Here is a 16,612-nt window from a genome sequence, read left to right as displayed (position 1 = left end):
GACTAGACATCATCAATTGAATCGCTTACCCACTGCGCTCCATCTCTCAACCGACAAAACAGTCGCTGCAAACCATTCACAAATTTCACCGCCTGAGCTTCGCGCTTATTTTCAGTTGATTCTACCTTTCCCTTGATCCATATTTCCCTTAAGGCATATCCTCGAACAGCACAATGTCTGTCTCTATTGAAACCAACGACATTGCCCCCGTCGCTCTGTCCACACAGGCGGCCCCTTGTCTCGGCTCTAAGAACAGAATGCCTGAGTTCAGCTTGGCTGGAAAGGTTGTCTGTGTTTCTGGTGCTGCCCGTGGCCTTGGTCTGACTCAGGCTGAAGCGCTTCTGGAGGCCGGAGCCAAGGTATATGCTTTGGATCGCCTAGCAGAGCCCGTAAGTGATTCTTTCTAAGGCTGAATCATCAGGACATGGACAAAAAGTCTAATTCTCTATCTGGATAGTCCCCTGAGTTCTACGAAATCCAAAAACGGGCCAAGGAGGAGTTGGGAACTGAGCTGCAATACCGTCGCATTGATGTCCGTGACAGCGAACTTCTCGACAGTACTATCGAAGCCATCGCCGATGCCGAGGGCCGCTTGGATGGATTGGTCGCTGCGGCAGGCATTCAACAGGAAACTCCAGCGCTCGAGTATACGGCCCAGGATGCCAACACGATGTTTGAAGTCAACGTCACTGGTGTGTTCATGACTTCCAAGGCAGTTGCTAAGCAAATGATTCGTTTCGGCAATGGAGGTAGCATCGCACTAATTGCGAGCATGAGTGGTACTATTGCCAATCGGGTACGTTCTCATCTTACCGTTGATTCTGCTTCAATAAAAAAAACTCCCCCACCTTTCAGTGTCTTTTGCAAGTCTCGGGTTTCACGAGAACATCCCGCCCACGCCACTCCGACTTTCTGTTCTCATGTCATTGGTTGCTATCGTCCATAGAAGTTACTGACTGGTCTGCCTCTTAGGGTCTTATTTGCCCTGCTTACAACGCTAGCAAGGCTGCAGTGATCCAACTTGCCCGTAACCTCGCCATGGAGTGGGGCTCGTACAACATTCGAGTCAACACCATCTCGCCCGGCTATATTGTTACTGCTATGGTGGAGAAGCTCTTCGTCGAGTTCCCGGAGCGTCGCGAAGAATGGCCCAAACATAACATGCTGGGACGTCTGTCTACCCCTAACGAGTACCGTGGCGCTGCCGTCTTCCTTCTCAGTGACGCCAGCAGCTTCATGACTGGAAGCGATCTACGCATGGACGGAGGTCACGCCGCGTGGTAGATGACATTTGAATGGCTGTTTCCTTTTTTCCTTTGCATACTCCATTTTCCTATTATCATTTCTATTGCATGGCGTCGGGAGAGCAAGCGTGGTCGGATTTTGGAATGGATGGTCTTCTCATGATTCTTGTGTTTTGGCCGATAGGACGAGATTCGGTTGGTGTTTCAGCGTTGCAGTTGCTGGATCGGGTCTTAGTCGATTAAGTAGAGCGACATTTGTACCTATACATAATGCATGAGACTTAATTTGGAACCAGTGAACCGTCCGCCTGAGAGGAGCGAAAGTATGATTGACGAAGAACGTTGCGGAGAGTAATCCTTGGAGGGTCTGGGCTGGCAACTAACGAGTAACGTTAAAGTGAGTTTGCATGAATCATCATCCACTTAGTGCCAGATCTGACAAGATATTGATGCGCATGTTCGCACATGACCCACTGGGCAATTGTGAACTAAAGCACCACTTGCGCGGCGTTATTCAGATTCCTACGAATGAACAGTCGAGGCGACAGGGATTCTGCTTCCGACTTCCCGGCAAAACGAGTACGCGTCGATACCGTTCATTAAACAATACCAACCCCGCCAAGAAGTCGACCATCCGGGGGAATCTCCACACCATCGAAGGTCAAACTTTCCCCCCACCCCACATTCATCCCGGACCACAGAACCGCGCTCCATCGTGGTCGTATCCATGGTTGCCCATGTCATGACATCAAGACCCCTGCTATCAAGACTCAACGCTAAACCACCAGATACAGCCATATCCATCACGTTATTTAAGTATGGATTACTATGTCTCCTTTTGCCGCTCCACTGAAGCCAACGATACGGGCCATGACTGTACCTGTCCAATTATCGTCAATTGTGAGGGATGCATGATGTCTTCATGACCACTACTCTGTTTTTAAAAAAAAATGAGAAATGAGAAATGAAGAAAGTCCCGGGATTGCCAGAATCGACCGACTTCTCTCCGTCCGCCACTGAGTGGATGTTTCAGTATCCAGAGGGATTACCGTTTGGGGCCATCTACAGACGTAGTTAGATTTGAAATTCTGGGGTAAGAATCATGGGACAACGTTTGGTATAACGGTACCTACATCTTTCTGTAAGTCATTTAATAGGCTCTAGCCCGACCAAGGGGAACCAACGCATGACCGGAAGGGAGAGATAGGGCTCCCATTTTGATGCCTAATCCTCGACTTTTATGTAAGGGATGCAGGCTGACTGCGGTTTCATCCCGTTGAGTGGTTGCTTACTGCTTTAGGCGATCTATGAGGATGTCACGTTGGCAGTCGTGGTAAGGCTCAAACCTTGTTCACGTGGGTCACTTTGTTTCGACTCGACCCGGAAGTTGACTGGCTCTCGGTTGTTCTCGGGACTATCCCCATACTAAACGTCGATTTTAGTTTATTAAACCCTATGGACCATGATGTGATTTCATAAAGGTTTTCTGTCTGTCCGGGGCCCAAAATGACGCCGAATTCTTCGCGTGAGCATCTATAACATGTTCTAGTGCGTTGATTGCATATCATTTGATCTCCGCAATATCATCGGATAGGCTTCGTTATCCAAACAAATGCGCAGCTTGATGGATGTCTTCGATATCCTGCGGACTAATACTTTATGAGTCAGATCTAGGTTTGACAACGCATCAATCTGCGATGCTGCTACTACGAGTGCCTTGTTTGATGTCGTGATGCAGGTTCACCATGCCGGAGCCTACTATCGAGACGTCTGCTTGTACATACCGACTGAACTATATGGACATGGGCGTGGGATGTTGTGGGATCTATCGGAATTGCCTGAATGGGGGTGATCTTGTGGTTCAATGTGTCCCTGAAGTTGAATGTACCTTTGACTTTGAGGCAGTGCGTCTTAAAAGGAGGAGAAGGAGAGGATAGATAGAGTCGGACCCTAGCAAGCTGCGTGGAAGCATTGGAAACGTCGTATCCGCGGTAAGAGACGTGGCCTTGAAACGTTTCTGTCCAACTAATATTCGAAGAATGCTTCTGTGCGTTCCAGTAAACATAGCTAGAGGTTGATATGGGTAATTGACGGCTGTATGCACGAATGTTCATCGTCTTTCCGTGTGCGATCTGTTACTCCTTAGGCTGTTCCCGTTTGAATACTTGTGGACTCGACCTTCCAAATACCTATAACATCTGTAAGGAACCCAACGATTTAACTATATTCAGCCAGTCAACGGAACGATTCTTTTTCAGCGAATGGAACATGACTGACCGCGGTATTGACTCATTCAATGATCTACCACCTCACAATCAAGCCATCCTCCATCAGTATCCCTAGTAAATAGAATAATTTAATCTGACCAACAGCGTAGAATAACCGCGGCACATATAAACCGAAACCACCTATATCTCTGCTATCCATTGCCGGTCTGGTAATAAGTGTTCAACCCCCTACACAGAAATGTCTGTGAACTAGGCCTCAGTCCGAACCTGAGTAGATTACATCGCTTAACGACGATTGATTCCCGGATGATCTCTCCACAGACATATTCTGGTACAAATCTATCTCATATCGAACTTACACCCCACACCGAAGAAGTGTACATATATCTAGACGACGTCTATACTCAGAAGGCTGTGTAAATTAGTCACTAATACAAGGACGCAATCAGTTATTAATTGTAGAAACCAGTCAAGCACCATAGCAATAAAGCATGCCTCACAGAGATAACCTAATACATGATTTCCCAATATCAGACACTGCTGCAACTATTTTGCCAATGATGAATAACTGCGTATAGACATCGCCCTTACGTTTGTATTCCCGTTCAATTAACAAACAGGTATGTACTACATCGTCCCGTGGGTAATACACCCTTTCCAGAGAACACACCGTACTACACACCACTACACATATGCATATCGGAAGTGAAATGACTTGGTCTACGAGAAAGCCCTGTCTGATATAAATCCCCTCCGTGACGCGATAGTTGGACGTGAGGTACTAGTCCCAAACCGGGTGAAGGTTCTAACCATTGCTACCGAGATTGAATCACGGTATCATATACTCTCAAATGAGCATTTTAGGCTTTGACAATGTGAATTAATTATTCCATTGTTTCCGCATATAGTCGAATACGCTGGGGGACATCTCTGGCCTGGCTCTGTGTTCTATTGTCTCAACCCGGGGATATGTTGAACTTGTAGTCGATGATCCGAGCCCAGGGTGGTTTGTCTATGCTTGACTGTCAAGTTAGTAACCAAGGAAGGGGCGTTCATCACATAGAGAGATATGAATAACCCTCCAGGCCGGTGGATTGCTCCATAAACTTGTCATCGTATGATCAACGTATTCGAGTAGCCTGTCCTGGGCACGTTCACTAAGTCTACGGCACTACCGTGGCGAGTGCGCCTATAGATGTTTACGTATTTGGGCTGTATAAAGTTGTGGTCTCTTTGATCGCTCTCTCGCTGTTTCAGTGGTTAATTGGAGATACAGTCGGTCTTTATCACTTGCTAGCATGTTTGGACTTTTCTGGGTGCAAAATTCATGGTTATTGGTGAGTTGCGTGTAGGCATGGTATATATATATATATATATATATATGCAAAACACTAGAGGACTGAGTATAGGAAGTAAGAAGCTTGCTAAATATTCACCAGGATAAATACAACAGCGTTCCAGTACTCTTCTAAATAGAACAGTACATTGCCAATACAAAGCCTGTCTAGAGCCGGGGGTGCGTTATGAGAGTGCAGTCCACTCCTCAAGCTCGCACTGGGATGCGAGCTGGGTGTGGAATGCGGAACGGGGTTCTGCGCATACATAACACCTAACAACTACATATCGTCATAATTACGGAGTACAATAGTTCGAGGAGTATTTTGGGTAATCGCGGGCAGCTATAGTTATAGCTCTTGTACATTTGTCAGGAGAATTCTTGCTCGAGGATCGACATTGTTCGGATACTACTTCCGCAGTCGACCCCCGTCGAAAAGGAGATTCTAATTTCATACGTGTTATTGGCTGAGCCCCTGGAGAATGAAGACCCACAACATCCGTATTCTTGGGATTTAGTCATGAACTTTTGGTTGTCGCTGTTTGATGCTGCACTCTGTATATGTCTCGTGGGGACACCACCTCGATACTCCTACATACATATCTTCATCAAACGTATGTATGTGTTTGGTCTTGTAGGACAAGCTAGACCAACCACCAATTCGGATTTGGGAGATATCATCAACTAAAACACACCCAAATGAAACGCCTCACCATCGTAGCTCATACTATACAATAATATACAAGTCCCAGCATCCCCTACTCAACCCAATCAACCAACCTCCGAAACGACCCCCTTCTGCCCCAGCCGATCCATAACCCCCTTCTTCAACCGTAGCAGCCTCTCAATCTCGCCCGACGGCAGACCCTGCCGATCCCGCATCGACAGCGCCTGTCGAATCGTCAACGCATCCAGATACTCCCGTCCCGCAAACCCTGGTCGTCCGACCAATTCCACCTCTCGCTCCGCCGCCTTAGTAATCTTTTGACGCGCGGTGACCACCAGCAGAGCCGGATTCGCCGCCCGGGGAAAGACGGTTTGCACGGAATCCCCGCGTTGGGGTCCGGAGGCGAATGTGCTGGAATTGGATAGGGTCGGGGCTGGGCTGACGGGGCCGATTCCGCGGAGGGAGGCGGCGAAATCAGGATCACGGCCGTCGAGGTCGATTGCTGGGGGGGGGTGGGATTTTTTGTTAGTCTGTGTCGAGGTTGTTTTTCTCTTTGAGGCGACAAGGGAAAAGGATCCGCCGGTGGCTTGTCCTTGTTCTCCCCTGGGAGGGAATAATGCACGTACCGTTTGATTTTGTAAGAGACGGCTGTTCTTTGGAATGATAGGTTGGGCCTGTGGGAGCACGGGTCTTTGTGTCCGGTTCCTTTGGCGGACGGGGTGCGGAAGCAGGACTGGGAGACGGAGGCTTTGGTGTGGATGGCAAAGGGGAAGGCTGTTTAGGGTATTGGCGCCGCGAGACTGCCTGCGCGGCAGATCTCACGGGCTTCGAAGATGATGAACCCATGGATGGGTGCCGGATGCCTTGTGGCTAGCGTATGCGGGGTGGGAATCGGCAACGTCGATGTTTTGAGGCGTGGAGCAGCGGAGAGAAGCTTTTGGTGTTGCGGATGTTGCAAATGAAACTTCACTAGCCGAATTGGTCAATGCCTCGGGTGACGTCAACCATCCATGGCTTGTTTTACTGCATTTTAACTGTTTCAATCGTGTTTCTCTCTCTGGCTAGGGATTTGCATTGATTCTCTCAGAAATACAAGGTGCGTGTCTGTTCTATTGGCTTGCTTGGGAACTCTGCTACATATGCTGGAAACCGAGGCTGATACGGTAATCTAGAAGACAATACAGAAGACAGTATTCAGTCGCATCAAAACTTTGGCCAGTAAATCCAGTACCAGCCAGATCTACCGAAGACCGTCAAGGCGTCTGCCCTGCACCTCACCCAAAGCGCGACTGCCACTGATGAATGCGACCGTGCCAGCCACGGCGACCGCAGGAAGGATCTGGAAGAGGGTCCAGGACTGGTAGTACAGGAAGAAGATCCCTTCGATCGAGAGAAGAGAGCTGAGGAAGACACCGTGAGAAACGGGGGCTGCCTTCAAAGCTTTGGGGAGATGGTAAACGTTGGCGCCGAGGAATAGCCACTGGACACGTTAGACGAGCAATGAGCGAAGGGGAGTAACCGGACACTTACCACTCCAGCAAGAACGGGAAGAGTGCCAAGCACCATCGCCACAAACGCGAGAGTGATGACGATCGGCGGGCTTTGGGCATCCTCCTTGAAGATGTGGTGGATCTCAGGAAGCTTTCCGTATCTCGAGACCTCAACAGTTGGGACTGGCTGATCGGGGTTCCGGGTAACGGCTAACTTGAATGCAGCGCCATTGTAGGCCTCGGCGCTGCCGAAAGATCCGATCAAGAGCTTTGCATCCAGCGGTTCATTCAAGGAGAGGAATTGAATAGGGAGGTCTTTTTGAGTCTAAAGCCAGCGTTAGCCATGCCAAATAACAGTTGTCCCTTCCGCACGTACCAACTCAACCCTCGATTTGCCATTCTCCTTCACATTGAAGGGATACGAGATGTCTAGTCCGGTCTCTGGGTCTTGGAGGAGGAGGAAAACCTGGTGCGCGCGTTTTCCGGAGCCGCCTTCGCGGGCTGTGAGAGTCAGCTTCAAGGTGTCGGCGCTTCCGAGGGCGACGGGCTTGGTGAGGGCCTTGTTGTCGGGGATACTGTCAATTTGGTCGAGATTAGCCAATAATTTCCATTGAGTAAAGCCAGGCTGTAGAGTAGTAAATCCACCACGCACTTTTCCTTCAATCCAGAACCGACTCCAGCGCCCTTGGTTTGAACTGACACGGTGGCATCAGTAAACCCCCACGCGGATGCGGCTGCGGTCGGGGCGGCAGTAAAAGCCAGCAAACTGAGCTGGAGGACGGTATTCCACAACTGCATCCTGATTGAAAGATAGACACTTGAAACAAACCAAGCTGGACGGAGTGGAACAATTGCGACGTAGGTGTCCTGAATACGTCGACCTGCGGACGCAAGCTGAAGAAACGCTAAGATAAGCGCCCGCGGCTTTGGGGCAAGCTGCGGTCCAGTGACCGACCCTCCGCCTTTGCAAGCCCTAATTTCCCGGAGTCTTCAAGTCGGCCTGCCAAACAATTCTTCCTCGCTTTACGATCGGCTTGATGGCTTCCTCAACTACTGCGACAACCCGCTAAATCGTCAAACAACCCGATAGTCACTCCTTTACCGTCGCATAATGTTTTATTTTGTGTTTTTCTAGCACCGGGAGCGCCCCTGCGACTGCAGTACGCCTGACGTTAGAACTCCTTCGCCTCCGCTACACCGACGAGCCACCCTGTGATTAACCCTCGGACGCCGTCTTGGGAGTCGTTCTGGTCGCTATCGCCGTCTTGTACGCTGCTTATTGGTACGTCAGGAGACGTTTTACCTCTCTCTCATGCCCATATCCTGGATTGGACGGTGTTTTGAAGTTTCCAGGAGTTGCCGCTCCTGCCTGGGTCCAATTCCGAACCAGCGGCTCAGTTTAGCACAGTTCACTGACCTCGCCTTACAACACAGGAATATACAGGATACCTTGTATCCGTGAAAATAAGCTAGCCGAGAAAGCGATCCAAAAGAACGAACAATACCCCCGCTGATCCTTGTGAACCGGTAAACCTCGCATCCGAAGTGCCGATGATCGAACTTTGCTAGGAACCGGTGGGACTATTGTTTATCGAGGAAACCTGAGGAATAAAGGGAACTGCTTGTAAACGGCAAAAAGTGAGACAACTGTTTGAGACTGCTGCTATTCGTCTTGTTTGCTTAGGGCTCAGTGTACAGTCAACCCTAGGCGGGGGTTGCCAAATCATTCACTCCTTCGTATTGAATACTGACAACAACCAAAGTGGCTGGTAGATCTTCTGTTACTCGGGGAGAGGCCTCTCCTGCGCCCTCGATTCTGGATTCGGCTTCTGTAAGTGTTCCTCTACCTCTCTTTGTCTGCATTGTCTCTGACCAGCCATAAAGAGAAACTCCCGACGAAGCTCATCCCGCGCTTCAAGGAAAGCAACGCGAGAACTCGAACTCAACACCTCACATCCATCTCGTTTGGCAGTGTCTCTGCCTCCAACTCCCATCACTTCCTCTTTTGAAGAGGCGTTGTCATCGACACAGCGCGCTAAGAGACACCGTTCTGTCAACTACTACGAAAAGACGCCACAGTCCAAAGGAGCCGAGACTCCGGACCAGAAGGACGCGTCTTTCTCCGCTCAGCCGTCTGGCAGTACCTCTAGAAAGAGTAGTCGTAGTCGCAAGTCCGAGAAAGCCGACAAAGACGCTGTCAAGGCGCCTGATTCCACGGGTGACCAAGCTGTCACTCCTTCTACCTCTACTTCTAACCCCAGACGCAAATATCAAACTGAGCAATCTACCCTGCACACGTATCTGCAGAAAAAGCCTCAAGACAGGCGCAAGACCTTGACTACACCAGCCGAAGCATCCGATAAGAATAGCCCTCAATCTGACCCCAAAAACGACTCCAAATCTCCAGCCATGGGTGCCGCAGTGTCTAGCGGGCGCACGACTAGGAAGTCTATCCCAGCTAAATTGAACGGCACTGAGAGCACTGAAAAAGCTACTCCCAGATCTAAGCTGGTCACTCGCCTCTCCACTCCGGTCTCTCGCAAAGACCGCAAGTCTAAGAGTGTTGTCGAAGCCGAGCAAGTGCCTAAGTCGACTCCTCATGTCAAGCCAGAATCAACCCCTCCTGTGAATTCAACGTCCAAAGCAGCCAAATCCGAAGCCAACGGAACTGCAGACCCAGTTACTCCAGCTGAGCGGACCCCTGTCTCAACCCCGAACACCACAGCAACCAGATCTCGTCGCAGAGACCGCAAGTCTGCGAGGAAATCCACAGCAGGTCGCTCGCAATTAACGAATGAATCGTCTCAAGCAGATACTGCGACCAATACTGATGCTGAAGACCACAAGCCAGTTATCAAGGACTCCGGCAAATCTTCTTCTCAGGATTCGGATAAGGGCAGCTCGGAGTCTCAGCAAGCCAACAAGAGACCGAGCAATACAGTAACCCTGAGTTTGGGCCGCAAGTCGCTCGAATCTTTTGTTCAGAAAACGCTTGAGTCTGCCTCCTATGGCAATGAAATCGCTGATAGCGTTGAAGGAACTCCCGTTCGCGTGTACGATGACTCTTATCATTTTGATTATGATACAGATATGTATCGCAACAATTTTGGTCTTGATGGCCAAATGGACACACCGGCCTCACCTACAAGCTTCTCCACAACTACCTCCACTGGCGCTCGGATGTCCGGCCGGGCCCGAAAGCCCACGATCAGGGCATTAGAATCCCTCGAATCAGAGCGGCGTTTCCGCCGACCTCGGGCCCAAACACCTGGAAAGGCAGACTCGTCCGCGGCTGGGAAGCAGAGCGACAAGGCACCCAGCGGACAGAAGAATGATGAGCAGCCGAAGGCAGCGCCAGCAGAAACTACGCAGGCGCCATCTGCCACTCCGCAGCCAGATGTGGACGCCTTTGCCCGCCGGATATTTGAGTTGGCCGCGGCAGCCGTTTCAGACGACTTTGTGCCGGCGCCTGAAGCCGACTCCTGGCTCGAAGAACTGCGAAAAGAGTACCAGGGCAAAGGGGATGCGGAGATTGCCGCAGTTGCGGCGGTGGTTGAGGGAGAGAGTAGGCAACCCTCGGATAACGAACCTACTACAGAACAGTGGACTGACGAGGACGGTTGGATGCACACAGGTCAAATCAACGAGTTTGGAGAGGAGTACGTCGTTGTTGGCCCTGACTTTGAGTGGTACAGGCCCAACAACACGTACGGGGACACGCAGCTTCCCGAGCCTCCTGTGCGCCTAAGGTCCCTGGAACAGTCCGAGAAGGACCGAATTTTTGGCTTTCCACCACGTATTGGAGAGCGTAACCTGCCTCGTGCCACTAATTTCCCGTTCATGATGGAGGATGTTTATCACGAACGGGCTAAGATTAAGGCCCGCGAGGAAGCCCGGCAGAAAGGCATCTCCGTTGACCGGTCGATGTCCGTCTCTCAGATTGAGGAACTGATTGGCCAGCACAGCAAGGGCAGCAGTTCTCAATCATCTGAGACTCCCGCTCCGGCTCCGGCTTCCGTGAAGAGCTCGAAACCGGACAGGCCGTCCCGGAAGCGACGGCGTACGGAGCCCGTGATCCCAAGCGAGGCTCCTTCGACCAACGAATCCACCACAGAGAGCACACATAAGCCGAAGAGAAGACGCAAGAACACGGCAGGAGCATCGGCAGCGGGCCCGACTGACCCAGAGCCTTCATCTGAAAAACCCAAGACGCTCAAACTCAAACTGATCTTCTCGAAACGTGAATTGCCGGCAACTCCTTCTGCTTCCAACACGACGAACACATCTACCAAATCGAACAAGCGTCCCCATGCCGAAATCGAAGCGGACGGTGACAACGCCGCCAGCAACGGACCTCCCAAGAGCCCTAATACCACACCCTCCAATCCCACGACTACCCCCAGACGCCTCCTCAAGCTCTCGACCCCGAAGCAGGGACAGAAGGAGACGAGCAACGCCGCTCCCACCTCCACCCCCGACGTTCCCCCTTCGGCGGATCCGAACTCGCTCACACGCCCGGTGGGCGTCCTCGTCGTCGCGCCGCAGCAGCATTAATGGCCGAGTTTCAGAACCACAAAGAAGAAAGGGCTCGCCGAGCCAACGCGCGCAAGAAAGCTAGCACCGATAATCCGGAAGAGCCAAGTTCCAGTCAGGCTTCTGGCTCCGCCGCGAAGCCGCACTAAGCGGTTGACCACTGCTACCCTCAGAATACGATAATTCCATTCCACGTTTCTTTCCCTTCATACGTCTTAGCCCTTTTCTAAATCCACTTTAATCCCTTATTCAAGTGACCCCAAGTCACACACACACACACACACACACACACCCTGATTCATTAGACATTTGAACTATCACGGCGTTATGAACGGTCATCGGAACTAAGCATAGCGGAAATTTTCAAAGATATGGCAGGCAATTGCACTGGCGTTTTTTTAACTCATGTTTTCGTTTTCTTTCGCTTCCATTATGTGAGAGGCCTCTTTGTGGACTTTCCTCGCAACTGTTATTCGGGCTTTCTTACTCCCACTCCGACGTGTATTGTCCTCCGTCCTGTTCACCATGGTTGCATGCCAAAGGTGGCTGGAGACAAGACACGGAAGAGAAAACGGGACTGTATTATTGTTTCCCTCCTGTACAGTGACTTATGAATTTTCGCTCTATTTTGTTTTATTTTTGTATTTTCAATGGACGCGCATGCGCATAGCAAAATCCGACCACAGGAACGGCCAGGGTTAGAAGCAATTAGTTTTTACTTGCGGGGTTTAATCGTTGTCTTTACAGCATGTATTCCAGCATAGGATTGATTGCAATCAGCTTGTTGTATCAAGAATGGGATGAATTGAACTTGACCTGATCTTTCGATGACATTAGTAGTAGTACATCCATTTACATACCAAAGAAGATCTAGTAGGAGCAGCCTGAGGCAGCAACCCGAGAAAAGGAAACGCAAAACATTTCCATCCGCCAACCAATACAAAACCCAGTCCATACACCTGACTTTGCCGCCATCTCATCGATCCACATCTCTTCAAACAAGCACGGTCAACATACCCATCCAGAGCCCCCCCCATAACTTAGAGAAACAAGAGGAGAACAAAAAAGGAAGAATAATCCCCCCAGAATGTCCAACCAACAACCCCGCGTAGTCATCAACCCGCAATCCCTTCAACGACCGCCTCACCCGCCCCGGCGCGGACCACTAGGTCCACACGCTGTACGGGATATTCGGCAAACGAAGGAATACAAAGTGGCTGCTCGACGGTATGCTCCTTTCCCCCCTCCCTTCCTTCCTGTTATTGAGCTAGTTATCTTCAAAAATGGAGATATGGGTTGGAAGGCTATAGACTCGGCCGAACATCAATTATGTTTCCTTGTTGAGTCGAAGGTCAGCTGATAATGTCGCTGGGGTAGATGGCTTTCAACGATCGTGCGTTGCCGATTTTGATGTATACGTCTTATGTGCTTTATGAGAGGAGTGAGTGTTTTTTCTTTATCTTATCATGTCTTCTTTTCTTGACCCTTGTCCTTGCTTTTTGTTTCTGGGCTTGTCATTGGGGGGGCTGCTGATCTGGTTGTTTAGCGTATTTGAATAAGAGCCAGAAGCATTTGGGTCGTCCGTCGCGGCCTGAGACGGAGGAGCGGAAGGATGGGAGTGCTTGATCTAGCAGGTTTGGGGGGGTGTTCTTTTTTTTTTTTTCCTTGTCTGGTTTAATTGTATATTAGTTTGTGGGTTTGGGGTATATGTATGAAGTGTTTTGGTTGGGATGTGTCTGTTGTAGGGCTATATTTGTACGGATCTGGTTTGGTGTTTGTCTGGTGTAGAATGTTATTTAAGATATCGTGTCTGGTATGGTGTTGGCTGAAATATTTTTTAAGGGAAGTAGATAAGTGAGGAACTATGGTGTCTCAGTGTGAATATCTGTGGATGCAATGGTATTTCTTTTGAGTGTGGATATCGCTGCTCTTTGTGTACATTTTGGTGTATTAAGCTATGTTGTATGGATGAAGGAGGTCTGAAAGAAAGACAGACAGACAGACAGACAGACAGACAGACAGAGTAGAGAAGCAAAGAAGAATAGAAGGTTTGTCAGTGACAATCTTGGTAGACAATCCCAGCTTAAGCAAAGCACTCTTCCCAGTTTCCACCGGATGTAACGAAGCTCAGCCCCGCGATGAAGTCGTCCCGTTTGCACCGGCCATGCTTGTCGGCGTCACAGCCCTGCAACGGAATGACCCGATCGTTGACCAGTACGCGGACGAGAGGCTCCTTCTCATCCTTGCACTGCATCATCTCGAAGTAGGCCCGGGCCCCGAAAGGAACGGTCCAGGCGGATGAATACCCGTTCGTCTCCTCAGTGGACTGCACCGACGTCTGAGAGAGAGGCTCAGTTTTGTTGTACAGACCAAGCGCGAAGAAAACGGAGGTCATCGTGTTGTCGTGGGAGAAGTCCGCATAGAGTGTAGCATTTAGCGGGAATGTGGCGGGATTCGAGTCCAGCGTCGTGTTGGTGCTGGTGTGATCCTTAACCGGGGACTGGGTCAGGCGAGCGATCAGCTCATTCGCGAAGCCGATACCCTGCGCAGGCCCAAGAGGGTTTCCTGCGCCGTAGCCGTAGTACTTCTTGACCGACTGCAGGTAGTCATATTGCACCCATTCTTCCTGGGTGAACAAAGCGCAGAAGGGGGAAATCCGACTGCCGTCACGGGTCAAGGCGACGGTGTCATATGAGCACATGTCCATAAGATAAACCACCTCTTTGCTCGAGAGCTTGGTTCCGGGGAGGTCCTTCTCCAGACGCTCAACAATCGAGGGCGTAAGAACCTCCGTGAACTTGTCCTCCGCTTCATCCCCTACCTTGCTGTTCTCGAAGGCGGTGCAGACACTGTGGTCCAACGTGTTGTTGAATCCGTCGGTTTCGGGAATAACCACGTTGACAATAGGAGCGGGCTGATCCCTCCTGGTCTTAGATTTACCAAGCTTCGCCTTCTGGAAGCCCTCGATGAATTTCTCGCCGGATGCGATTACCCGATCCGAGCCCGATGCCCGAATGAAAGGAACGGCATTCTTGGCGAGCTCCTCATAGCGCTGGTAGAACTTGATACCCGAATCCACCAACTGGTTCTCTCCAAAAGCCGTAAGGTCATCTGCGCCGAGGGAGTAGTTGTAGGATTTCAGGAAGGCATACTTCCCGGTGAACGAGGTAGCATTGTGCTGGATGGCCTTGATGAGCTTGGCGTACTTCTCGGACTTGCTCTCCGTTGGATACCGCGCGCCGTGACGGGAGAGCACTTGGGCGAAGGTAACCTGGCAGTGGTCCGGAACGTCTTCGGAGAGCGAAGACTCGTCGTCGACCGAGAAGTACGGCGAATACTGGCCCCACAGGTGAGAGACCCCGGCGAAGCACTGGTAGCCTTCGTCGACAGTATTGCACGACTGTTGTCTCGGGCTGGTCACCGGAGTACCGGCAACACTGGATGAAGATCAGCCGCTGTTAGATTAAGGCATCCACTATAGGGCAACGTCTATCGGCGAGCGTACCTCGAGAGAAGGAAGGCAATGGGAAGGAGCACGCTAAGGACGGCCATGGCGCTCACGATTGCAACTCTTTTACTGTTAGATAAGCGACGGGACAAGCCCTCCACGCGGACGGGGCGGTCCTCATATAAGCCCTTCATTTCCGTCTCATGTTGATCCAAATGGGGGACCTTGTAACCCTCGTGCAGCTTACGATCCCGCGATATCGGACGGAGATTCAGCCGTGGTGCGAGTGAAGCGGCAGTGTAGTGGGGGTGAAAACGGATAAGCGTGCAAGGTGAGACATGGTAATCGATCGCCCATGGTTCTTCGAAGGTGCTGATGGGGGGCAATACTAATATACGAGAAGACCGTCGAGGAGGACCTGAGTTGTCAGTGTGACGCTGATAGGCTGTGTTGGGCCACGTGGGCGCAGGAATGGTGACAAGTGTGCCTGAGAAAACAGAAAGGGAGAGGAACGCGTTCCATAATCCTAGACATCGCTCCGGATTCCGGTCGGACTTTTGTTCAATTGAAGTTAAGATCTGAAGTGCAAGCTTGATTAACTAGTGCAAGGCTACGTCGCAACGATCCACTCCTTACGAGAAGCCGTTGCTTTAGCCGGTTTGATATTGATCAGGGGCGGGTTATCAATCAGTCGACTACAGCCAATACTCCTCCCACGCTTTGCGTGAATATTCTTTCGGCGTCATGTTAAAGATGATGGTTGATTTAATATACTTTTTTTCCCCTTCTTTCTTTCTTCTGATGTTCACCCGTTCCTTAGTCTCGGGACAAACCATGTACTATTCCAAGTCAATATGTGGAGACCTCACGGAGAGTTCAAGATTCACATGGCTACAAAACCGGTCAAATCAAGACTTACATCCTCCGAAAAACGCACAAGTCAAGATGTCAATGTTTCAATGCTTCAGTAAATCAATCTAATGACCTAATAAAATCTCGTGGTGGTGCTGGGGGGCCACATCTGATAATCTCTACCCGTGATTCCCATTTGATAACGATCATCGCCGGATGTCGCCGAGCCCGGCGGAGATCCACAACAGTCGTTGACAGCGCCTTGCCTTTTTTTTCTTTCTTCTTTTTTTTTTTCTTCATTTTGGTGCTTTCGCTCTTTCTTCCCGTTTTGCCTGAAGTCAGGAAATATTCTCAATTTTTTTTGTAGGGGTATTTCTTGTTCTTGTTCTTGGGCAATGATATTGTACAGGTCTATGGTAGATACCACAATCCCAAGTTTGAGTAGCCAACCAAGCCTTTGAAACAGTAATGGGGGGAGATCGCTCTCAGCTGCACGCTCAAATCAAAACCAGAGCCATGGTGGTATCTTTCGTCTAACGGGGTCCACGGTCACAAGCAAACCAGAACAAATCCAAACAACACCGAACAGCCCAAGATCAAGGGACGCCTCGCCATTGACACTTTCCAAGTGCCATGTAAAAGCAAACCAGCGAGACGAATCAAATCGACATCAATGCAAAGCGGACAGGCTCCTTTCCGACACTCTCAATCAAAGGGACAGGGGTAAAACAAACTATAAGCAAGAAGGGGAAAACATTGACAGCTAAAGCAGACAAAATATATGCAGGAATGAGAGGAACCCAGTTCGCACTAG

The 16,612-nt window shown here is 50.3% G+C and overlaps 5 protein-coding genes across 5 annotated transcripts; 2 read left to right on the top strand and 3 right to left on the bottom strand.

Moving 5' to 3' along the window:
• Window positions 1–173: 173 nt before the first annotated feature.
• ABOM_008044 (putative short chain dehydrogenase) lies at window positions 174–1,284 on the top strand (the record flags this gene model as incomplete). Its single annotated transcript, XM_022535173.1, has 3 exons — window positions 174–389; window positions 458–796; window positions 973–1,284. The coding sequence occupies 3 exons, from the start codon at window positions 174–176 to the stop codon at window positions 1,282–1,284; spliced, it is 867 nt and encodes a 288-aa protein (XP_022387261.1).
• Window positions 1,285–5,579: 4,295 nt separating this feature from the next.
• ABOM_008043 (uncharacterized protein) lies at window positions 5,580–6,321 on the bottom strand (the record flags this gene model as incomplete). The annotated part of the gene is made up of 2 exons (XM_022535172.1): window positions 5,580–5,977; window positions 6,102–6,321. 2 exons carry the CDS (start codon window positions 6,319–6,321, stop codon window positions 5,580–5,582), a joined length of 618 nt encoding a protein of 205 aa, XP_022387254.1.
• Window positions 6,322–6,715: 394 nt separating this feature from the next.
• On the bottom strand, window positions 6,716–7,763 carry ABOM_008042 (putative oligosaccharyltransferase subunit ribophorin II; the record flags this gene model as incomplete). Its single annotated transcript, XM_022535171.1, has 4 exons — window positions 6,716–6,955; window positions 7,006–7,290; window positions 7,342–7,540; window positions 7,618–7,763. 4 exons carry the CDS (start codon window positions 7,761–7,763, stop codon window positions 6,716–6,718), a joined length of 870 nt encoding a protein of 289 aa, XP_022387255.1.
• Window positions 7,764–8,076: 313 nt separating this feature from the next.
• On the top strand, window positions 8,077–11,519 carry ABOM_008041 (putative GPI-anchored cell surface glycoprotein; the record flags this gene model as incomplete). The annotated part of the gene is made up of 4 exons (XM_022535170.1): window positions 8,077–8,088; window positions 8,142–8,247; window positions 8,729–8,796; window positions 8,850–11,519. The coding sequence occupies 4 exons, from the start codon at window positions 8,077–8,079 to the stop codon at window positions 11,517–11,519; spliced, it is 2,856 nt and encodes a 951-aa protein (XP_022387256.1).
• Window positions 11,520–13,581: 2,062 nt separating this feature from the next.
• Window positions 13,582–15,140, bottom strand: ABOM_008040 (histidine phosphatase family protein; the record flags this gene model as incomplete). Its single annotated transcript, XM_022535169.1, has 2 exons — window positions 13,582–14,935; window positions 15,004–15,140. 2 exons carry the CDS (start codon window positions 15,138–15,140, stop codon window positions 13,582–13,584), a joined length of 1,491 nt encoding a protein of 496 aa, XP_022387257.1.
• Window positions 15,141–16,612: the final 1,472 nt, after the last annotated feature.

Source organism: Aspergillus bombycis, assembly GCF_001792695.1.
Source record: "Aspergillus bombycis strain NRRL26010 chromosome Unknown contig00069, whole genome shotgun sequence".
In the NCBI taxonomy this organism is placed as follows: Eukaryota; Fungi; Ascomycota; class Eurotiomycetes; order Eurotiales; family Aspergillaceae; genus Aspergillus; species Aspergillus bombycis.
This window is presented reverse-complemented; position numbering and strand designations above follow the sequence as displayed.